General features: G+C 36.9%; 1 protein-coding gene across 1 annotated transcript; it reads left to right on the top strand.

Moving 5' to 3' along the window:
* The first annotated feature begins 894 nt into the window (after positions 1-894).
* On the top strand, positions 895-7,541 carry ABCC4 (multidrug resistance-associated protein 4). The gene is made up of 12 exons (XM_079050668.1): positions 895-1,071; positions 1,696-3,925; positions 4,028-4,348; positions 4,454-4,540; positions 4,613-5,239; positions 5,341-5,505; positions 5,591-5,885; positions 5,978-6,192; positions 6,276-6,581; positions 6,677-6,740; positions 6,840-7,079; positions 7,224-7,541. Exons 2-12 carry the CDS (start codon positions 1,802-1,804, stop codon positions 7,322-7,324), a joined length of 4,545 nt encoding a protein of 1,514 aa, XP_078906794.1. The 5' UTR covers positions 895-1,071; positions 1,696-1,801; the 3' UTR covers positions 7,325-7,541.
* Positions 7,542-26,030: the final 18,489 nt, after the last annotated feature.

Raw genomic sequence — 26,030 nt, forward strand, 5'->3', positions numbered from 1 at the left:
CTAACGAATGAAGTTATTATATGTGACCCGAAAATACATTGGAATGTATATAAAACTAAGCATAAAAACGTATAAAAAAGCGTCGAAACGTAGACAAACTCAAATATAATACGTTTTTTAAAATTAATAAGCGAAAGTTATTATATATGATCCGTCTACGTTTATATAAAGTTACGCAGAAACTTAGACAAACTCGAATTTAAACTGACAATTTTATAAAAAAAAACATTTAAATTTAAAAAAAAAAATAAAAATAAAAGTTCTAAATTAAAGTCGAAATGTTGACCATCTTGAATTATACCGACAAATATATAAAAATAAACACGTAAAAATAGTTTTTTTTAGATAAACGAACGGAAATTATTAATAAAAATCAAATTATATATAATACGAGATTAAACACGAAAATTTAAAAAATAAAGAAGTGAAAGTAACATTTTTCAAAGTTCAAAAGAAAAAGGTTCAAAGTGATATTTTTTTAAAAAAAATGGTAGAAAAGCCACAAACTCATAAACATAAAGTATAGAAAAATTTACATAAATGGTCCCTATGGTTACCCATACTCACAAAACTCAGTGCATGCTATTTGAAAAAACCAAAACTCTTACACTAACAGATTGGAAACCATAAGGACCATGTTTGTCAAAAAAAAATTAACAGGGACTGAAATTGTAACCTTTAATAAACCATAGGGACCATTTTTATAGTTTTGTCCAAAAATCATTTCATCGGAAAAATGAAGGGCAAATATGTAAATCACGCAAATTATTTGACTATTATTGTATCGGGTTTCCGTGAGGGAGTAGGTATGGCCAACGAGTGGATTTAAACCATGTATCTATATCACTATACAATACCTACCTACGTAAGCAATGAAGTCAACTAAAATTTCACCTAAAAACGCCATTAATCCGCTTATAGATTCTTTTCTGTTTTGCCTTTCAATTTTCATCGGCTCAACGTCGACCACAAAATCTACCTTCCGCTACGTAACCCTTTTGTGAATATATATTTGAAACACCATTAAATACACCCGCCGCTGCATCGCCTCCCTCCCACACCAAGAAAAAGGTGAGAAAGATGTTACCACCATCTATGCATCATGTACAACTCGTATTTCCATCCATTGTATCAGCGTCTGTAGTCTCCGGTCACCAGAAGCTGGTTGCTGGGTCATCTCTTTACAAAAGTCTACGATCTTTTTGAGTTTTCATTTTCTTTTATGAAATCATTGATTTAAGTTCATTGGGACGTGGGTTAAAATCTTTGACTCTTTAAAAAAATTCTTCTCCACCAACAAAATCTGTACCTTTTCACAGTCTTCATAGTTCTTTTTCTATCTTCTGGGTATTTGATAATTGCATCATATGCAACAAGATTTCAAACAGTATGTTGGTGTATTTTAATGAATGGGATATTAATTTATCTTTCTTTTCAAATTTTAACGAGGAACACATACATCGAATTCATCATCCCTAGCTCAGATGTCTAACATATTAATATTATCTTCTGCTTATCAGATTTTTCACGTGTTGCAAACATCAGTTTTGATCTTAATATGATTTCATGAACCTAAGAAATTTGTCTCATCTTTTGTACTGTACATACTTGGATTACTGGTCATATTGTGGTGGGACTCTTCTTTTGTCTGGTTTAACACATTTTATTATTATTATTATTATTATTTTTTTACAGGATGCAAATGGGTGGAAGCGTAGAATAAAAATCGTAAGTTCTCCACGGGTTGGCGCTGAATCTTTGGTGGGTTCGAGCGGAAATCAATTTTGATTTATTAGTAGAGATGGTTTCTGGTGCTTCATATTGGATGACTTCTCTTTCATGTTCTTCAAGCTCTGTTGTGGCGGAGGACGCCTCAGGAATTTCATTCGTACTCCAATGGCTGAGGTTCATCTTCCTCACTCCCTGCCCTCAAAGGGCGCTTTTATCCTCCATTGATGTCCTGTTCTTGCTTATCCTCTTCGTTTTTGCTATTCAAAAGCTGTATTCAAGATTCACCTCCGCCAGCAATGGCCATTCCACCAACGAAGAACCTCTTATTCCTAAAAGTAGAGTACTTGTGAATACCAATGTTTGGTTTAAGATATCTCTGCTCGTGACATCCATTTTAGTGGTTCTATCTATTGTTTCGTCTATTTTGGCATTCACACGAAATCCCCAGGTGCCATGGAAGCTAGTAGATGGAATCTGTTGGGTAATCCAAGCTGTAACTTTCCTTGTAATCACAGTGTTGATCATCCACGAGAAGAGATTTCAAGCCTCAACGCATCCGCTCTCCCTCCGTGTTTTCTGGGTTGTAAATTTCATCATCATTACTTTAATGGCTGCTTCTGGTATCGCCCGTCTAGTTTCTGGCACCAGAAACACTACACCTTTGAAATCCGACGACATAGTTTCATTGATATCTCTACCATTTTCGGTTTTCCTCTTAATTCTTTCCATAACTGGCTCAACCGGAATCATAGTGAAAAAAGAATCAGAATCACTGAACGGAAATGGCAATGGCAATGGTAAAGTATCAGAGGGTGATGAGTTGAGCAAGTCGATAAAAGTGAGTGGATGGGCATCCGCTTCAATCCCATCAAAAATCTTTTGGCTGTGGATGAACCCATTGTTGCAGAAAGGGTACAAGAGCCCCCTAAAACTGGAGGACATCCCAACACTTTCACCCGAACACCGGGCAGAGAAAATGGCCAAGCTCTTTGAACAGAATTGGCCTAAGCCTCACGAAAATTCAAAACATCCTGTTCGAGTCACATTGCTTCGTTGTTTCTGGAAACATGTTGCCTTCACTGCGTTTCTTGCCATTATAAGGCTCTGTGTTATGTATGTCGGACCTCTGTTGATCCAAAGATTCGTGGATTTCACCTCAGGGAAGAGCACCTCCCCATACGAGGGGTACTATTTGATACTAATCCTTCTTGTTGCGAAATTCATTGAAGTTTTGTCATCCCACCAGTTCAATTTCAATTCTCAGAAGCTGGGCATGTTAATCCGGTCCACCCTTATAACTTCCCTTTACAAAAAGGGGTTACGGCTCTCTTGCTCGGCTCGACAGTCTCATGGTGTTGGACAGATTGTGAACTACATGGCAGTAGATGCTCAACAGCTGTCAGATATGATGCTTCAGTTGCATGCTATCTGGCTTATGCCACTCCAAGTGTCGGTGGCATTAGCCATTCTTTACTCGTACCTTGGTACACCCTCCTTGGTAGCTTTGGTCGGCCTGGTGGCAGTTATCATTTACGTGGTTTTGGGAACCAAAAGGAATAACAGGTTTCAGTTCAATATAATGCAAAACCGTGACTCGAGGATGAAAGCCACCAACGAGATGCTTAACTACATGAGGGTGATCAAGTTCCAAGCATGGGAGGAACATTTCAACAAGAGGATTCAGGCCTTTCGTGAGTCTGAATACGGGTGGCTTACCAAATTCATGATCTCCATTGGTGGAAACATGATCGTTTTGTGGAGCTCCCCTTTGTTTATCTCTTCGCTCACCTTTGGGACTGCAATTTTGCTTGGGATCCCACTTGATGCAGGGACAGTTTTCACTGCCACATCGCTGTTCAAGAACTTGCAGGAGCCGATTCGAACTTTCCCTCAGTCAATGATCTCCCTCTCTCAGGCCATGATCTCGTTGGGGAGATTGGATGGATTCATGTTGAGTAAGGAGTTGGATGAGGGGGCGGTGGAGAGACAGGAGGGTTGCAGTGGCCCGACAGCAGTTGAGGTTGAAGATGGGTCTTTTAGCTGGGACGATGAAGCTGCTGAAGGAGGCGTAGTCAAGAATTTGAACTTTAACATCAAGAAAGGTGAACTTGCAGCAATTGTTGGGACTGTAGGTTCTGGGAAGTCATCTCTTCTTTCATCCGTTATTGGCGAAATGCACAAAATCTCCGGGAAGGTAATTAAACCAATAATCTTTATCTTTAGGACGTGATTATGATCCCAGAAAAACACTAGTGAAATACTAGTTAATAAACTTTGTTGTTGATATATGAAACAGGTGAGGGTGTGTGGAAGCACTGCATATGTTGCACAAACGGCATGGATACAGAATGGGACAATCCAAGAAAACATTCTGTTCGGTTTGCCAATGGATAAACAGAAATACAAGGAAGTAATCAAGACTTGTTGCTTGGAGAAAGACTTGGAAATGATGGAATTCGGAGATCAGACTGAAATCGGAGAGCGTGGGATTAACCTGAGTGGTGGTCAGAAACAGAGGATTCAACTTGCCCGAGCCGTTTATCAAGATTGTGACATCTATCTTCTTGATGATGTCTTTAGTGCCGTAGATGCTCACACTGGTTCCTCAATATTCAAGGTGATTGATTGATGAATCATACATAGTAGAATATGAAAATTGATGCATATTTGTGTTTGTTGCTATACAAATTCTCAGATTTATTTTTTGTTTTTGATGGTGCAGGAGTGTGTGAGGGGAGCCCTCAGAAACAAGACAATCTTGCTCGTTACCCACCAAGTTGATTTCCTCCATAACGTTGATCAAATATTAGTAAGTAACTGTACACCACAAGTCTGTTTTAATGTTTAGAGACACGTATTGATTATTGAATTTAACTATCAGGTGATGCGAGATGGCATGATTGTTCAATCAGGAAAGTACGACGATCTACTAGAATTTGGCCTGGATTTTAAGGCTCTAGTATCCGCCCACGACACCTCTATGCAACTGGTAGAAATGGAAGCTACAACATCTGAAAGTCCTTCCCCAAGACCTCTTCAAAAGTCTCCTAGCCATAACCCAAGGGAAGAAGATGACAAGGCTTTAGAAAGATCCAAGTCCAGTTCTGTCATAGGCACATCGAAATTGATCGAAGAAGAGGAGAGGGAAACAGGAAGGATCAGCTTAAGTGTCTATAAAGTGTACCTGACTGAGGCTTTTGGATGGTGGGGTGTGATTGCTGTTTTGTTTTTCTCATTCTTATGGCAAGGCGCACAGATGGCAAGTGACTACTGGTTGGCCTATGAAACTTCTGAGGACCGAGCAGCCTCTTTCAACCCCTCATTGTTTATACAAGTTTATACAGCGATAGCCGGTCTGTCCTTTCTTTTGGTATTTGGTAGAGTCATTTCTTCAACAATCCTCGGGCTGAAAACCTCCCAGAGTTTCTTTAAACAGATACTTCACAGCATCCTTCATGCTCCAATGTCGTTTTTCGACACTACACCTTCAGGAAGGATTCTTAGTAGGGTAAAGTTTCTTAATGCATACATTCCCATTTCTGTTGGACTGACTGCTAACATGTGCACAGACCATTCTTATGCAGCAGCTTATCTGTTCAATCTTTTCAGGCATCAAGTGATCAAACAAATATCGATGTGTTCCTTCCGTTTATGATGAGCCTGACTCTTGCTATGTACATAACAGTGATTAGCATTATCATCATCACGTGTCAGTATGCTTGGCCAACCGTGTTCCTACTGGTTCCATTGGGTTGGCTCAATTTCTCGTATCGGGTATGTTTCATCTGCATGTGTTAATTAACAAGTTAATTAGCATACGTACAATAAGGTAATTAAATTAATGTTTTGATTGTTTCAGGCGTACTATCTTGCAACATCTCGTGAAATAACGCGACTTGACTCGATCACAAAGGCACCCGTTATTCACCATTTCTCGGAGAGCATCTCTGGGGTTATGACAATTCGGTGTTTCAGAAAGCAGGACAGGTTTGTTCAAGAAAATGTTGATCGTGTGAATGGAAACCTGAGAATGGATTTCCACAACAATGGATCCAATGGGTGGTTAGGTTTCCGTTTGGAGTTCATTGGAAGCTTATTTTTATGTGTTTCCACTGTGTTTATGATCATCTTGCCTAGCAGTATCGTTAAACCAGGTATATTCACAAGTCACAACCAAACCCCATAATTCCTTCCTAGCTATAGCTAGTGTTGTTATTTATTTAAATATAAGTGATCATGATCACAGAAAATGTCGGATTATCACTATCATACGGATTGTCACTCAATGGAGTGCTGTTTTGGGCTTTATACATGAGCTGCTTTGTGGAAAACCGTATGGTTTCTGTTGAGAGGATTAAACAGTTCACCAACATACCCTCAGAAGCTGAATGGGTGAAGAAAGACAACGCCCCTCCTTCAAATTGGCCTTCACATGGCAATGTGGAGCTCAAAGATTTGCAGGTAACTTACTTAAAGCTTATGGCCATTTTTAAGAGTAAATATGATATGATTTGAAGTAGATGTATGTTTGGTTGTGAGCACAGGTTAGATATCGTCCAAACACGCCCTTGGTGATCAAAGGGATTACTCTGAACATTAGAGGAGGTGAAAAGATTGGTGTGGTTGGTAGAACCGGAGGTGGGAAATCAACTCTAATCCAGGTTCTGTTTAGGTTGGTGGAGCCTTCTGGTGGAAGCATAATCATTGATGGCATCAACATCTCCACCCTCGGACTCCATGATCTCAGGTCTCGATTTGGGATCATTCCTCAGGAACCAATCCTTTTTGAAGGCACTGTGAGAAGCAATATCGACCCTATTGGCCAACATTCTGATGAAGAGATTTGGAGGGTACGTATGTAATTTTTATTTTTCTATGGACCATGCATGCATGACAACTTTTATATATCCATCTTAATCTTTTTATTATTTTTTTTTTTTTGCAGAGTCTTGAACGATGCCAACTTAGTGATGTTGTAGCTTCAAAACCTGGTAAACTAGATTCTGCAGGTATTAGAAAAACCGATCCAAAGACTTGATTTCTTGGTTAATACACAAGCAAAAGGTCGATTAAATATATATAGATATATGTATTGGTTTTGTTTGTAGTTGTGGATAATGGGGATAACTGGAGCGTGGGACAAAGGCAGCTTCTTTGTTTGGGGCGGGTGATGCTGAAGCACAGCAGGTTGTTGTTCATGGATGAAGCAACGGCTTCTGTGGATTCACAAACAGACGCTGTCATTCAGAAAATCATACGAGAAGACTTTGCCGACTGTACCATCATTAGTATTGCTCACAGAATTCCAACCGTCATGGACTGTGACCGTGTTCTTGTCATCGATGCAGGTAACCCTAGCTTGTTTTTCTCTGTTAATTAATTAATTAATAATAATAATAATAATAATAATAATAATAATAATAATAATAATACTTGTTGATGGAGTTTGTGTGCTAAACAAAACATGATCATGTGTTTGCTGCTGGAAACAGGTTATGCTAAAGAATTTGACAAACCTTCACGTTTGATCGAGAGGCCTTCACTCTTTGGGGCATTGGTTCAGGAGTATGCTAACCGCTCCTCTGGTCTATGAACACTTGAATGCTTCTGGCTGGCTTGCAGTTTTGGTGATGACACTGGGTTTATGTCCTTAATTTTTAGAGAATATTAAGGTCGTCGTATAATATAAATATAAATGGTTTACTATGTGTTTCTATTATTTAGTGTAATTTAGATGCATCTAAAAAATGCAATTTGACTGCCCGGTGGCCGGTTGTCGGTTAATGGCAAGGTCGCAAAATGCTGGTTAAGGGGGTGTTTGGATAAATAGTTTTTAGCTTATTAGCTTATTGCTTATTTGCTTATTGCGGTGGCAATAAACATTTTTTTTTAAATGTGTTTGGATTAGCTTATTGCGGTGGGAATAAGCAATAAGCAATAAGCATTTAAGTGTTTGGCAAAATAAAACAGCTTATATGAGTAAATGACCAATAAGCAATAAACAATAAGCATTCCCCACCTTGCTTATTAAAATCAACTTATTTAGCTTATTCCTACCGCAATAAGCTGATTTTTAAATACTTCTATCCAAACACTTAAATTTGTTTATTGCTGTGGAATTAAGCAGTAAGCAATAAGCAGTCTAATTTTTCCCTATCCAAACACCCCCTAAATAATTTCTGATTAAAATTTTAGAGTAAATTACATAAAAGGTTCCATTGTATTGTGAAATAGACAACTTTGGTCCAACTTCTTTTTGTTACATCGGTGGTCCCTATGTTAAGTTTATTGTAGCGTCCATCGACATTGTTTATCTTCTGATGTTTAAATGTTTAACCCCTTCACGTGCCTACCATTTTTTTTCTTTATCTCCCATCTCTTTGTTAATCTTGAAAACCCCTCTATCTACCGTCCTCTTCGTTAAGACCTACAAATACTGTCTCCTTTCTTTTCTTTTCCTTAAAATCGAATCCAACAATGGTTGTTTGTGTGTGGACGAAGAGCCATCATTGTGACTTCTTATACAAACAACAACCTATGTCTAAGGATATGCTTGTGTTCAAAACAAGGATCAAAGTTCTCATTCATTGGTAGAGTAGACCCAACAATGTGCATAACGGATATCATCTCATACTTGTTGTCGTGTAATTGAAGAGTCGCTAAAAGAAGTTTTGAAGCAAGGAAGTACGGTACAAGATTATGTTCATAGCTAGTTTGTTTTTTTTTTTTTTTCTGAATTATATACTAGGTGTGAAACCTGTGCGCTACATGGGTTGATTAAAAATATTTATATATAAAGATATAAACGTTAAGTATTTTTTTAAAGAAAACATTGAATACCAAAGTGTAAACATTAAGTATTTTTTAAAATAAAATTTCAAAATATATACAAACAAAATGATATATATATATATATATATATATATATATATATATATATATATATATATATATATATATATATATATATATATATATTGTTTTTGACCTTGTTTTTGTGTGGTCTTCTTTTGGACTTCTTTCTACCTATTGTAGGGTATGAAATGTTAGTTATCTACTATTTTGTAACAGGATTGATCTTTTAAAGGTTATGTATGCAAGTTGTAATGTAATAGTGAAATGAAAATTGTCTTGGTTAATGTTACCCTGTTGGCCTGTTTTACTAATTTTTGTTGTTGCATTGAAGTTCATGTCATCCTTACAAAAGACTAGTACTTTTCCACATTTACCATATCATTATCATTTCAATAACAAAACATATGTAATTTTCCACAATGGCCATAACATAAGCTTTTCAAGACCAAAATAATAATAATAATAATAATAATAATAATAATAATAATAATAAAAAAATAAAAAAAACAATAACATGATCATGAAGTTAAACCTACCATAACATGTTCAAAAAGTAATAGACATTGTTTACCAAATACCAAACCAAATTATTGTTTCAAAACAACGACAACTGAAGTACCAAACTAAAAGCATAAACTACCAAATCACTCATTATTGTTTTCCAACTACCAAACCAGCACTGGTATTTACCAAGTATGAGATCAATCACATAAACTAAAAAAACAACCAAATCACTTAAACCACATGTGCCTTCTTCCCAACTTTTACTTTCTTCTTTGAACTCTCACCTAGTCCGCAATGTCCCTTATAACTCCTAGAGTTGTTAACTCGATTGTGACCAAAGTTGTGAAAATCGTCCGGGGGTCGACTGACGTTAAGTGATTAATTGGACTAGGCGAGGATTAACCGGGGACCCTAAACTATTAATTAAATAATTTAAAAAATTAATATATCCTAAAAAAATAAGTATTTGAAAATTTAAAATTTTGAAATTTTTAGTATAATATTTTAAAATTTGAAAACTTAAAATTTAAAATTTTGGTGTAATATTTGAAAATTAAAAAAATTTGATTTTTTTTTAAATATTTTCCGTCTATAACCTCCAGGGACCGTCAAGCCCGAGTTTGATAGATTTTGACCAATTTCCACTAAGTACCCTAATCGTAATCGGTTCTAGGCCGACAAACTATTAATCCGCCGCCAAGGCCGATTTCTGCAACAATGATTGTGACACTTGCTATAAGTCACTATCATAAATCATAATTCATATACTTTTTTGACAACTTTTGGCTTTCGATGCCCACTTCAATGTAAATGTGTATCTCTTTGTTCTTAATAACATACCTTGAAATAACTACCATATCTTGGTATTACCAAGACATTAGAGCCCATAATCTAAATGAGCTTTGGGTATAAAAGATAATAGAAGATGGTTTCTCCATTGAGGAACACATACCCTAACTCTTTAAGATTTGTATTCAACTCGTGAAGGGAAAACCCGATAATGTCCACACAAGTGACGTACCTGACTTTACCTTTGTATATATCTACATTGCGGAGGATGAGTGTACTTCTTGTTGGTGATTTTAGTGTCACTAGACATTTTGTGTAATTGGAACTAAATATATGAGATAAATGGCTTATGATTTGTACTTTACATTATATGTTTAGTGTATGTGGAGTGCACATATATAGAAGATCGAATTATAAGCTGGTACGACAAACTGGTGGGGTCAAGGGGACCACAACCCCTTGCAGGGTCCTAGGGGCAGCGCCCCATAGTGGAAAATTCGAATTCTAGTGAGTGATTATGGTAAAACTGACAAATCTTGATAGTTTTAGAAACCATTGATTATGTCATTAATTTCATGATTTACTTAACTAATTTAGAAGACGGTGACCCTAATTTTCAAGTATAAATACAACTCCTCTATTGAGCCGTTTGACACCCTTCTTCAGCTCTTCTTCTACTCTAACGAACTCAAAACTCTCTAGAAATTTGGCATATATTTATGTGCCGAGATTCGTAAGTATCCCTTTGGATTATCTTAGATTGAATTTCTTGTAATCTGGGTATATGGTCAGGGGCGGAGCTTCAACATTTGATTTTGGGGGGGGGGGGGGGGGAGGGAATATAATATGTATAAAAATCAGTGAACAGGGGGGGCATAGCCAAAATTTTATATTTTTGGGCCTAATATGTATAAAATTAAAATAGATGGACCATTTCTAACAAAAAAATCAGGGGGGCACAACCCCCCTTGCCCCTATAAAGCTCTGCCCTTGTATATGGTTGAAATATCAGCTCGGAAAGCGAACCTACACGATCCATTAGGAATCTGGTTCTCCATCGTGACCCTTCTAAGCCCTAACACTTCCTACCATGGTGAATCCATATTATGAAAATGTTATCAATACAGTTGCAAGTCGGGAAGAAACAAAAGAAAATCATCATCAACCTTCAGAAACCAAGAAACCAATAGTAGAGTAAAGAAAAATAAAATAATTACAAACTCATTGTATACTACATTAACATCTACTTGGGAAAAGGTTCCCCGAATACTTCACATTGTTAAAAGCAAAAGGAAGGAATGTAGAAAAATGGCTTTCTTTTTTGTTTCTCAAAAACTTTTTGTACGTGGAAGGACGAAGAAGACAATGGGTTTCTTGGATGAATAATGATACTATAAGGTATAATTACCATCACTAATAGTGTCAACACATTAACCAATACTAGAGATAAAAAAACATGGGCCAATTTACCCTCACATGGTATAAATCACAAAGCAAATGACATTAGCCAAAAGGATGGACATTGTAGCAAACATAAATCACAAGGATCAACGATGTAAAAATTTTTGGACCAAAATGACCTATTTCACCTTATTATATGGACCGTTTACATAATTTACTCAGAATTTTATAAACCAAACCGACTAAATTAATAGACTCGACCGGACTAGCCAGATCAATTGAACCGGTTTGCTCCCACATGTTTCAGGGGTGAGCATGGTTCACGAACCTTACTAGACCAAAACTGGTTGGGATCGAAACTGAAATTGAGATGTTGTGCAAATCGAAAATCGAACAGAATATATGTATAGGTACTGGTTCATTTTTTGGTGCCAAACAGAACTAAGACCAAATTTATAGCTTATGAACATCAAGGTTTCCTTATGTTATAAGTTATATTTTGCCAAAGTTCTGCTATTACATCTATAACTATTTATTAAAGGACGCAAATGGAAGCCGGTGACACCTTTAATTTTACTATATCATACAACTATCTCCTTCCCTTAACCATCGTGTTTATATTAACATCGACACACTAGCCTATTTCTTTCAAATATAAGATGTAATTATGTATTCTATTAGTTGTGAGTAGCTCTCAAAAAATAAGGATTCTTAGCCTTTCTTTATTAAATCAACTAGGTGTATAACCACACGTTGTATGAGATTATTATAATGTGATAAGATAAACATTTTTTTTATCTCAAAAGTGTTTTACCCTTGTATTCGAATTGCATATAAATAAGATTAAATATATTTTCAACTTTGCATTACTTTGATTTATTGTTATAGTTAACCTGAATATAACTTATATGGCCATTTTTTTATTTCGATCAATCTTTATATTTTAAATATCAAATATTAGTTTAAAAATAAAGTAATATATATATATATATATATATATATATATATATATATATATATATATATATACTGTAACATCCATAAAAATCATGTCAAATTTAAAATTTAAAATTATCCCAAAACCATTGATTATTACAAAAGTTGTTTTCAAATAGTTTAATGTCAAATATCCCAGAATCAAATCATATACAACAGGAGGTGTACGATCATGCCTTCGCCTTCCCACGATCATCAGAATTACCTGAAACAAAATCAACAACTGTAAGCCCGAAGCTTAGAGAGTTCCCCCAAAATACCCATACGCACATCAACATACATATAACACAACCAACATACTATGGGTCCAATCAACCATCGGGTTGGAATACCCCAGGCCCTCAACTATCGGGTTGGAATGTCACTCATACTATACGTCCAGTCATCATCGGGATGGAATATCCCAGGCCCACAACCATCGGGTTGGAATGCCCTCATACTACAAGTCCAATCATCCTCGGGATGGAATACTCACTGCCCACAATGTCACACCCCCAAACCAGAACGGCGGAAACGTTCGGGGGCGGAGGACGTCATGTACAGTATCATAACAATACATAATAGTAAAACAAGCAACAACATCATCCATTGCATTAATAGTATAATTTAATACAAATGTGTTCTGAATAGTTTAAAAGACACCAAAAGTAAGAATCAAAATAAGAGATGAGTCTTGAACGTGCTCCATCTTCTCAAAACCTGGTCATCGGTACCTGTCTACTGGTGACCCGAGAATACAAGTTATTTTGAAAGCGTAGATCAGCATTAAAGCTGGTGAGTTCATAAGTATTTTAGTGTCATTGTTTGTATAAGTTTGAAGAAAGTGTTTGTAAATGTTTGATGTAAAAGTGTGTAAGTGTTTGATGTAAATGTTTGTAAACTTCCTAGAAAATCCTATATTTTCTACTAAAGTAGTCTTCTACCAAGACCCAACTGTTCTTTATGTTTGTTCTTTTGTAAAAGTGAGTGTTTTCCCAAAGTTTGACTATCATTACCAAAATATAGTTTTCATTACCGTTTATGTGAGAAGATCACAATGTGAATGAAATGGGAAAAATGAAGATGTACTGTAGTTTTATCTAAGGCCCCGTTTGAAACGCATCTTTCCAGGTCCAAACAGATCTTTCTGGCTGAATGGACCGGAAAGACTGTTTGATTTGCACAAAAGAATGGGTCTTTCCCGGTACGATATGTCTTTCCCAGAAAGCCCCAAAATCATATCTTTCTGGCTGAATGGGCTGGAAAGACAATTATACACCAAACCCCGCCTCTTTCTTTCTTTATTGGATTATTAATTTTTTTAAATAACTTTTTTAAAATTTATTTTTTATTGAGTTATTACTTTTTTTCATCATTCAGCACAGTCAATCAGATGTACAATCAAACAACATGGTTTCTTTCCCAGTCAGAAAACTTTCCCAGACAGCACTTTACCAGACAGCACTTTCCCGGACAGAAACTATCAAACGGGACCTAAGTAACTACCAATGTACTAACTATCTTAAACCTGTTTGTTTAATTAAGGTAAAATGTGATAAGATTGTAACCATACTTGATTGACTAGTATAACACGACGTTCGAGACGTCGAAATGATATGACATTCGTCACCCGTAGACCTGCAGGTCCCACTGTAGCTAGCAGCAAGGTGTAGGATGGTCAATCCCGTATAGATCTATACACAAATTCACGCTCTCCCTCCAGGAGACTCTGGATACAAAACGTGACACAACAGTATATTGCCATGTCATGAAGTAGTGGCTCACATTAATGTTATAGTATTCTTGTATTTGTATAGTATGTTCTCTCTGTCTAGTGTATAGTATGTTCTCTCTGTCTTAGTGTATAGTATGTATTGTTTCTCGTTATAGTATGTATTGTTTCTCGTTATAGTATGTTTGAACTGACTCATGTATGAACTGGCTCTTGTATGTTTCATTGTTCTAGAAATAGTAAGTAGTGACTTCCTAAACTATACCTATTATAGTTTACTAGCAATGTTGTTTGTATGACTGAACATGTTTGTACACCTTTGCTACCCAAAGGTATTGAACTGAACTAAGAACTTTAACATCTATATACATATACATAATATATAACTAAGATTCAAACGACATTCGGACAAACAACCGATACCCTAAGTCCACAACTAAACAAGGAACAAGAAATAAGGCGAGTTATTTGTCCTAAGCCCTTTCAATCCTACTTATATAACTATATCCATATAGACATGATTTTGACAATATATAAGTTTAAAAGAGTTTTGATAAAGTGTTTTGCATATAAAAGAGTTTATAAAACGATTTGAAGCAGTTTGTTTGATAACACAGTTTGAAGTATAAGAAATCCATTTGTTTGATAGTTATTAATCACATATGATTGATATAATAACTATAAATGTTTCTACTTGTATTCCCCCCCCCCCCCATAAAAACATTTAAAATCATTTAAAAGATAAGTTAAGGGGTATGAACTCACCTTCAGTGAGTGATACGAATGAAAGATCGATAAAGGATGCTAAGTGTCAAGTGAAGCCTCGAGCACAAACGGATCCTAATAAGCATATAATGACACATATATGTATATAATTAGTGTATATACAACTAATCATGCAAGGAAACCACCTTATTGTAACACTAGTCAAAATAGGTCAATAGACAATCACATGTGATTGTGCCAATCATGTAATGTGATTTTGTTAAACTAGTAATGTGATAATAATGTTATGTAGTTCATGATAAATTCTAATACAAATATTAACTTTCTTTATGATACAACTCCAAGTATACGTCCATATGATTCCAAAAATATAGAGAATGTCTGAATCTGACTTCGCATAAAAGAAGTTATGATAAACCGAACACTATAAATCTCTATAGTAAGAGGAATTTAAAATATACTTAGAATTAGCTATTAAAATCTAAAAGAGAGTTGTAATACTTGTAAATACCTACGCGTGCATATAAAGAACGTCAAAAACGGAGTTCGTATGTGAAAGTTACGACCTTCCGAAGATTCAGCTGTCAGAAACCCTAATCTGACTGAGCTCACGACGTGAACACAGGACTCACGACGTGAGAAGTCATTTATCCATATCTCGGAATCTAGAAGGTGTGACGAGGCTGCGAGGGGATAAGATCCAAACTCACGACGTGAGCAAGGATATCTCACGACGTAAGGAGTCACATGGCCACCTTCCGAAGCTAGGGACGCAAATGGCAACTCTACGAGATGAGCATGCAGGACTCACGACGTGAGCATATAAAACTCACTACGTGAGGTTCTAAAATCCTTACTATAAATAGCAGGTCCGACTTCAGCCATTCTTACACCTAAACTTCTTCCCTTTCTCTCCTTTGCTGAGGCCCTCTTGCATCCCGAGCCCCGACGACCTCGTACGCTGACCGTTTTTGCTTAGATAACATAAAATCACGCTACTAGGGTGAGTTTCACGGCTCCACTTTCTAATATTTCGTGGGAAAACGCATGCTAGATATTATATATATGTTATTATTATGTCTATATGATAGTATATAGTTATAATAGTCGGGGTATAGTTGTTCTAAATATAATATTTTGAATATATACAACTATTATCAACTTATCAGTATGTTAATTTACTAGTATAGATCTTGAGTTATACTTAGGATTCTATATATATGTTGTGTGCGATATAGTTCGGAAGTTATATTCGGAAGTTCTATATGTTAAGTTATAAAGTATGTTGCTATTATTAGTTTTATGTCAAGATAAAACTGGATATGTTATATGTTGTTATTGTTAGTTTTATGTTAAGATAAAACTTGGTATTGTTATTGATAGTTTTATGTCAAGATAAAACTAGGAACGTTATATGTTGTTATTATTGGTTTTAGGTCAAGATAAAACCCGGTTTTACTTCAAGATATAGCTGTTATACTGCCTAAATATTATGAAGTTAGGAGTAATGTTTAAAAGCATAGTCTAGTAACTTAGGGTTTTAGACATGAAGATGCTTTTGTTGTTAGAGCTATAGGAAGCCGTCAAAGTCTACATGAGTAATTGTATTCATCAACTAAGATTGGGGATCTTAGCGGAAATCCTTTGAACTGTAACCGTTAATCCCGTGTGAGCGAGGAAGTCGTGTATAATTAGTATACGGGTTGACCACCCCACTTGTGACTATTAGCTACAGTCAACCAAAAGCAAGTGATGAACTATCCTTTTATTTGTTATTGTTCCGGCGTCGATGAAGCGTACGGTGTTGTTTCTCATGGTAATCATGAGTGTGTTTGTTTCTCATGGTAAATCATGAGTGTGTTCTATCAGAGGTATTATATCATAGCAGCGGTTACAGGCTTATGGTAGCAAATTGTTAGAAACATTATACTTTGTCGTATACAAGTATTAATGTTAAGTATAAGTTTCCCCTACTTATACCTTAGGATTAAGGAATGTTTAGGTATAACACTTAATTGATAAGTAAACTATTATACCTAATATACATACTAAATGTTGGAGAGTCAAAATGCTACTTTCAAAACTATACTTTTGAACGTGGAAAATGTATTATTTTATGGAGTCAAAACCTGTGGACTCACCAACTTTATGTTGACGTATTTTAAAATGCATGTGTTTTCAGGAACTTGAAAAGCTGGTATGTATTCGAATAGAAGAAGTTTTACTATTACCTTTCTGTTCATTAAGAAGTATGCCATAGTCGGATATTATGTAATAGGTCCTAGAAAAACAGTTATGTAACTTTCAGTTATCAATAAAGGTATGTATTTTCTTTAGTACTGTTCAATGTATGTTATATAACTGTGATACGAAGAATAACGTTACACTACCCGGTGTTTCCGCCGATGGCTGGGGGTGTGACAAAAATTGGTATCAGAGCTATTAACTATAGTGAACTAGTACTGTCTTAGGAAAGCAGGTCTATAGTTTAGGACTTACTCTATTAGGTTTAGGTATATCCCTTAGCCTATAAATAAAAAGTATTATTAATTATTCTACTGAAGGACTACTTACGGGAGCGGTGACAAGGATAGACATGTCGATTTGGGTTGCTGGATTTCAGAACGGCTATATGCTAAAATGATCCTGCCCTTTCGACTGTCCTGACTGGCCGGAGCCTTATCAGATAGACCTGAAGTAACAAACAATAGTAAAAGCATGAATACAATAAATAAGAATATAGAGTCATATATAAAGACTCAGACCCGCGGTGAGAATACACCTTAATACCCGTAATGTTTTTTATCTCAAGGATTTAGATCAAATATTCCAACTAAAGTTTATATGTACATATATCCTATCACAACTAGGTGTAGGTGCGCAACTACATTTTATTATGATCAGATCATATGAACTATTTAATTTGGGAGTAATATTTGATAGACTAAAACTTTTTGGTGATCCAAAACGTATAGGAATTCGGCATGGCACATTCAAGAGAATGGATAATCATCGAGGACACAGATGAAGAAGAGGAAGTTTCATTCCCCATGATGGTAGGCGATCCTTACTACCCTATAAATCCAACCACCTTTCATCCAATACCTTCTGACGATGAAGCACCTTTATCCTCCAACGAATGGGAAGAGAGTGAACCAATGGAAGAAAGTGAATCCATGGAGGAGACAGAGTCGGTGGCATCATCTTTACCACCACGGAACACTCTTTACCGTAAAGTTCCAGGAGGAGTAAAAATGAAACGCACGACAGGTAAATCCATACCGATATGGCAAAAGATTAAGAAGAGTCAGAAGGCGACATCTTCAGGAAGTCATAGAGTTCAAGATGAACCTGCACGGATCGCACAAACCGTTGATAGGTGGGTGGCGGAAGAAAGAGCTGCCAAGATGTATGAGACTGGTCAATCATATCGACCACATCTCCCACATTCTTCTGAAGATAACACTTTATCTCAATTGTTTGAGAAAAGTGTGAAAATTGAAGACAAGATGGAAATTGTCGAAGGGAGGGCTACTCATCTCTCTGGAAGAGTGCGAAGGCTAGAAGGACAAAGGACACGAGATCAGGAATCGGTGATGGATGTCCATCATCGTATAAATTTTGCTTATAATGACATGATTACTCACGATGCCAGGATTGCAGAGTTAGAGCTCTACAATCAAACCTCAAGAAATGAAGAACGCACGGGAAGTCTTGAGCAGAGAACTCAAGCACTTGAAGAGCAAGTGGTTAATGTCACTGACGTGCTGGGTCATCACTTAGGTTTCTGGTAGATAAGCTTCAACTAGTGGTTATGTAAATAGAGAAAATCAAACTAGTTAAGGCGAAAAGAGGAAAGTTTATAGCAAGGATGTAGAAAACCTTGCAAATTTTGCAATGTTTATAGAAACTTTTCTCTTATAAACCTAAATAAACTGATGTAACCGCTGGTAATAATATGAAGCATACGTTACAGTAATCATTGTGTTGTCTATTATGTTTTACACTGTGAATAATAACTGGAGTATTTAGTACTCGTGTATTAAATGATTAACAAAACTCATAAAATTCTTATTATTTATAATAGGAACTAAAACAAAATGCCTAGAAGGAGTAATCGGCTAAACCCTAACCGACCATCAGCACCACAACAACAACAACCGCAACCACCACCAGAAATAAACCCCTCAATAAGTACAGTACAACTTGAAGAAATCATAGCTCAAAGAATTACTGCGGCTCTATCTAATGTCACAAGAGATGGAGTTAGAAATGAAGGCCATGTAGGGACCGCTAGAACATGTACCTACAAAGATTTTATGAATTGCAGGCCAAAAAGCTTTCATGGAAATGAAGGGGTAGTTAATTTGACGAGGTGGATAGAAAAGACAGAGTCCGTCTTTCAAATAAGCTTCTGTCCAGATGATTGTAAAGTACGATTTGCAGCATGTACTTTCGCTGATGCATCACTCACCTGGTGGAACAACCATGTGAATACCATGGGAATTGATACTGCAAATTCCATGAAATGGGAGGAGCTAAAAATGATGCTAGTAGAGGAGTATTGTCCTAGGGAGGAGATACATAAACTGGAACAAGAACTGTGGACCCTAACCATGAAGGGTTCAGAGATAAAAGCTTATACCGCTAGATTTAATGATCTTGCTGTAATGTGTCCAGCACTTGTAACCCCTGAATATAAAAAGATTGAGCGATATATCTGGGGTTTAGCATCGCAAATCAAAGGCATGGTGATCGCATCAAAGCCTACGACTTATGACAGCACCAAGAGGATAGCTCATCAGCTAACCCTCACAGAGATCCAAGGAACAGAAGTGGTCTCAAAGGCTGAGTCTCCCAAATCTAGAACAAACAAGCGCAAGTTTAATAGGAAGAATCTCAAACAATCATCTGAGAAAAGACAAGAAGTGGCAACCAATTATGCAGCCACAACAGCAGTACCTACACAATCAAAATCTTCATGGTGCAATCAGTGCAACCGTCATCATCCAGGTGACTGTTTCGTCTGCATGAAGTGCAAGAAAAAGGGGCATACTGCTAGTTACTACAGGAGCACAACACCTACAACAGTCGATCAACAAACCAATAATGGGACAGGCCGTGGTGAAGGAAGAAAATGCTACGAGTGTGGGGAGGTTGGACATGTCAAGAAAGAATGTCCAAAGTTAAGGAGTCAAGGAGGCATAGGACGTGGCAGGGCGTTTGTGATTGGAAGCAGAGAGGCTATCCAGGACCCTTCGGTCGTATCTGGTACGTTTCTTATAGATAATTTATATGCTTCTATACTCTTCGACTCTGGAGCAGATCGAAGTTTTATAACTCCGACATTTAGAAAATTGTTAAGTCATAAGTCTAGCAGATTAAAAGAAATCTATGAAGTAGAAATCGCTAACGGTCAAACTGAGAAAACACATGAAATCTTAGAAAAGTGTCTGTTAACTCTTAATAATTACATTTTTCACGTCAACCTCATGCCAATGCCTATCGGGAGTTTTGATGTCATAATTGGCATGGATTGGTTATCTTCACACCGCGCCGAAATTCTATGTCATGAAAAAGCCATACGACTACCCTTACCAAACGGTGAAGCCCTGATTATCTATGGCGATAAATCTGGGAAGAACCTCAAAGTTATCTCTTGTACAAAGACCCAGAAATATCTACATAAGAAATGTAGCGCATTCTTAGCCCACATTGTAGATAGGAAGAGAAAGACAAAAGAAATCAAGGACATACCTCAAGTATGTGATTTCCCTGACGTGTTTCCTGAAGATCTACCTGGAATACCTCCCGTCCGACAAGTCGAGTTTCGCATCGACTTAATTCCAGGAGCAGTACCAGTAGCGAAATCTCCTTATCGGTTGGCTCCATCTGAAATGCAAGAATTGTCTAGCCAACTACAAGAACTTCTTGACAAAGGCTTTATCCGACCAAGTTTTTCACCTTGGGGAGCACCAATCTTGTTTGTCAAGAAGAAGGACAGATCCTTTCGAATGTGTATTGATTATCGGGAGCTGAACAAGCTAACGATCAAGAATCGTTATCCGCTTCCAAGAATTGATGATCTATTCGATCAACTGCAAGGATCTAGCTACTACTCAAAGATAGATCTTAGATCAGGATACCATCAACTCAGAGTACAAGAAGACGACATTCCAAAAACAGCATTTAGAACTCGTTATGGTTATTATGAGTTCTTAGTTATGTCTTTTGGATTAACCAATGCCCCAGCAGTGTTTATGGATCTCATGAATCGCGTTTTTAAACCATACTTGGATAAATTTGTGATCGTATTTATCGATGATATATTGATATATTCACGAACCAAGGAAGAACATGGTCAACACCTGCAAATAATCTTGGAACTACTAAGAAAAGAAAAGTTGTACGCTAAATTCTCCAAATGCGAGTTTTGGATTAGAGAAGTACAATTTTTAGGTCATGTAGTTCGCAACGAAGGAATTCATGTTGACCCATCCAAAGTTGAAGCAATCAGGAATTGGGAAGCACCAAAGACGCCAACAGAGGTGCGTCAATTCCTAGGACTTGCTGGCTATTACCGTACATTCATAGAGAATTTCTCCAAAATAGCCAAGCCACTTACAACACTAACCCAGAAGAATACGAAGTTCAACTGGGAAGACAAACAAGAAGCTGCTTTTCAGAAACTGAAGCAAATGTTGTGTAGTGCACCAATCCTATCCCTTCCAGATGGAACAAAAGATTTCGTTGTATACTGCGACGCATCAAATCAAGGATTAGGATGTGTGTTGATGCAAAGAGGAAAAGTTATCGCCTATGCATCACGACAACTTAAGTTGCATGAGAATAATTACACTACCCATGATCTTGAATTGGGAGCTGTAGTTTTTGCACTAAAAATTTGGAGACATTACTTATACGGTACTAAGTGTACTATTTTTACCGACCACAAGAGTCTCCAACACATCTTCGACCAAAAAGATCTTAATATGAGACAACGAAGATGGGTTGAATTGTTGAATGATTACGAATGTGAGATTCGTTATCATCCCGGAAAGGCAAACGTGGTAGCAGATGCCTTGAGCCGGAAAGAATATATTAAACCCCGACGGGTATGAGCATTAACTATAACTATCCATTCTAACTTTACCGCACAAATTAGAGAAGCTCAGCTTGAGGCTCTAAAAGAAGAAAACATCAAGAACGAAGCTTTGCGAGGAATGGAAAAGCAACTTATACAAAAAGATGACGGAACGCGACACTTTATGAACCGAATTCGGATGCCTAAGTTCGGTGGAGTCAGGGACTTGGTCTTAGAAGAAGCCCACAAGTCCAGATATTCCGTGCATCCAGGCTCTGACAAAATGTACTTGGATTTAAAAGTACATTATTGGTGGCCAAACATGAAGGCAGAAATTGCTACTTATGTGAGCAAATGTTTGACTTGTTCTAGAGTAAAGGCAGAACATCAAAAGCCTTCAGGTTTACTTCAACAACCGGAAATACCTGAATGGAAATGGGAGCAGATATCAATGGACTTCATCACTAAGTTACCTAAAACTCCTAGTGGGTCCGACACTATTTGGGTAATAGTCGATAGATTAACTAAGTCCGCCCATTTCTTACCAATTAAGGAGAACGACAAGATGGAGAAGCTAACTAGAATTTATCTTAAGGAAATTGTCAGATTGCATGGAGTTCCAAATTCTATTATTTCTGACCGAGATAGTAGATTCACTTCACGATTTTGGCAATCTCTACAAAAATCCTTAGGAACACGTCTAGATATGAGTACAGCTTACCATCCACAGACTGATGGACAGAGTGAGAGAACCATTCAGACTTTAGAAGATATGCTTCGAGCCTGTGTAATAGACTTTGGAAATGCGTGGGATACTCATTTACCGTTAATTGAGTTTTCCTACAACAATAGTCATCACACCAGCATCAAGACTGCACCGTTTGAGGCTCTTTATGGACGAAAATGTCGTTCCCCAGTATGTTGGGCAGAAGTTGGAGATACGCAAATGGCCAGAGAACGTACAGGCGATACCTTACGTACTGGACCAGAAATAATCCACTAGACAACTGAAAAGACCGTGCAAATTAAGGATCGATTAAAGGCTGCACGTGATCGTCAAAAGAGCTATGCTGACGTAAGACGTAAGCCCTTAGAATTCCAAGTTGGAGATAAAGTAATGTTGAAGGTCTCTCCTTGGAAAGGTGTAATTCGATTCGGGAAACGAGGCAAACTAAATCCACAGTATATAAGACCTTTTGAAATGCTGGCAAAAATTGGTTCTGTCACATACCAACTCAAGTTGCCTCAAGAACTAAGTAATGTGCACGATGTTTTTCACATATCAAACCTCAAAAGATGTCTATCCGATGACACTCTTGTTATACCTCTCGAAAGAGATACAAGTCAATACGAAACTCAACTTTGTAGAAAAACCTGTTGAGATCATGGATCGAGAAGTCAAACGATTAAAGCAAAGTCGTATTCCCATAGTGAAAGTTCGATGGAACTCTTTACGAGGACCTGAAATTACTTGGGAACATGAAGATCAGATGAAAGAAAAATACCCTCAATTATTTGGCAAAACCCCATCCATAAGATAAATTTCGGGACGAAATTATTCTAACGGGGGGAGAATGTAACACTAGTCAAAATAGGTCAATAGACAATCACATGTGATTATGCCAATCATGTAATGTGATTTTGTTAAACTAGTAATGTGATAAGATTGTTATGTAGTTCATGATAAATTATAATACAAATATTAACTTTCTTTATGATACAACTCCAAGTATACGTCCATACGATTCCAAAAATATAGAGAATGTCTGAATCTGACTTCGCATAAAAGAAGTTATGATAAACCGAACACTATAAATCTCTATAGTAAGAGGAATTTAAAATATACTTAGAATTAGCTATTAAAATCTAAAAGAGAGTTGTAATACTTGTAAATACCTACGCGTGCATATAAAGAACGTCAAAAATGAAGTTCGTATGTGAAAGTTACGACCTTCTGAAGATTCAGCTGTCAGAAACCCTAATCTGACTGAGCTCACGACGTGAACACATGACTCACGACGTGAGAAGTCATTTATCTATATCTCGGAATCTAGAAGGTGTGACGAGGCTGCGAGGGGATAATATCCAAACTCACGACGTGAGCAAGGATATCTCACGACGTGAGGAGTCACATGGCCACCTTCCGAAGCTAGGGACGCAAATGGCAAGCCTACGAGATGAGCATGCAGGACTCACGACGTGAGCATATAAAACTCACGACGTGAGGTTCTAAAATCCTTACTATAAATAGCAGGTCCGACTTCAGCCATTCTTACACCTAAACTTCTTCTCTTTCTCTCCTTTGCTGAGGCCCTCTTGCATCCCGAGCCCCGACGACCTCGTACGCTGACCGTTTTTGCTTAGATAACATAAAATCACGCTACTAGGGTGAGTTTCACGGCCCCACTTTCTAATATTTCGGGGAAACGCATGCTAGATATTATATATATGTTATTATTATGTCTATATGATAGTATATAGTTATAATAGTCGGGGTATAGTTGTTCTAAATATAATATTTTGAATATATACAACTATTATCAACTTATCAGTATGTTAATTTACTAGTGTAGATCTTGAGTTATACTTAGGATTCTATATATATGTTGTTTGCGATATAGTTCCGAAGTTATATTCGGAAGTTCTATATGTTAAGTTATAAAGTATGTTGCTATTATTAGTTTTATGTCAAGATAAAACTGGATATGTTATATGTTGTTATTGTTAGTTTTATGTTAAGATAAAACTTGGTATTGTTATTGATAGTTTTATGTCAAGATAAAACTAGGAACGTTATATGTTGTTATTATTGGTTTTAGGTCAAGATAAAACCCGGTTTTACTTCAAGATATAGCTGTTATACTGCCTAAATATTACGAAGTTAGGAGTAATGTTTAAAAGCGTAGTCTAGTAACTTAGGGTTTTAGACATGAAGATGCTTTTGTTGTTAGAGCTATAGGAAGCCGTCAAAGTCTACATGAGTAATTGTATTCATCAACTAAGATTGGGGATCTGAGCGGAAATCCTCTGAACTGTAACCGTTAATCCCGTGTGAGCGAGGAAGTCGTGTATAATTAGTATACGGGTTGACCACCCCACTTGTGACTATTAGCTACAGTCAACCAAAAGCAAGTGATGAACTATCCTTTTATTTGTTATTGTTCCGGCGTCGATGAAGCGTACGGTGTTGTTTCTCATGGTAAATCATGAGTGTGTTTGTTTCTCATGGTAAATCATGAGTGTGTTCTATCAGAGGTATTATGTCATAGCAGCGGTTACAGGCTCATGGTAGCAAATTGTTAGAAACATTATACTTTGTCGTATACAAGTATTAATGTTAAGTATAAGTTCCCCCCTACTTATACCTTAGGATTAAGGAATGTTTAGGTATAACACTTAATTGATAAGTAAACTATTATACCTAATATACATACTAAATGTTGGAGAGTCAAAATGATACTTTCAAAACTATACTTTTGAACGTGGAAAATGTATTATTTTATGGAGTCAAAATCTGTGGACTCACCAACTTTATGTTGACGTATTTTAAAATGCATGTGTTTTCAGGAACTTGAAAAGCTGGTATGTATTCGAATAGAAGAAGTTTTACTATTACCTTTCTGCTCATTAAGAAGTATGCCATAGTCGGATATTATGTAATAGGTCCTAGAAAAACAGTTATGTAACTTTCAGTTATCAATAAAGGTATGTATTTTCTTTAGTATTGTTCAATGTATGTTATATAACTGTGATACGAAGAATAACGTTACACTACCCGGTGTTTCCGCCGATGGCTGGGGGTGTGACACTTATAGACTAGGAAACACTTAGATTGAAGTGTTACAATCACATATGATTGCATCAAAGGGGTTTACGGCCACACTAGGGTGTGTACGTCCAAGGTGTGTACGACCATTGGTGTGTACGGCCAATGGGTGTACGGTCATGGAGTATACGGTCGTACACTCATGGATGAAGTATGCAAAAAGGGTGTTTTATGGCCCTATCTAGCATCCATTAAGTGTTTATGATCAAGTGTAGGGATATGGGGTGTTTTTGAGGCCAATACATGCCCTAAACAAGGGTTTATGGCCATATGAGGTATGTACGACCGTACACCCTTTATGTTTATGCATTAAGATGATGATCCAAGGCTAAAAACAAGTGTTTCGCAAGCTTAACTAGCAGATAGGAGAGATACTCACACTTTTGAAGGCTTCTAAGGAGTTCACG

This window comes from Lactuca virosa, chromosome 5, assembly GCF_052849685.1.
Source record: "Lactuca virosa cultivar CGN04683 chromosome 5, Lactuca_virosa_CGN04683_v6, whole genome shotgun sequence".
Lineage (NCBI taxonomy): Eukaryota > Viridiplantae > Streptophyta > Magnoliopsida > Asterales > Asteraceae > Lactuca > Lactuca virosa.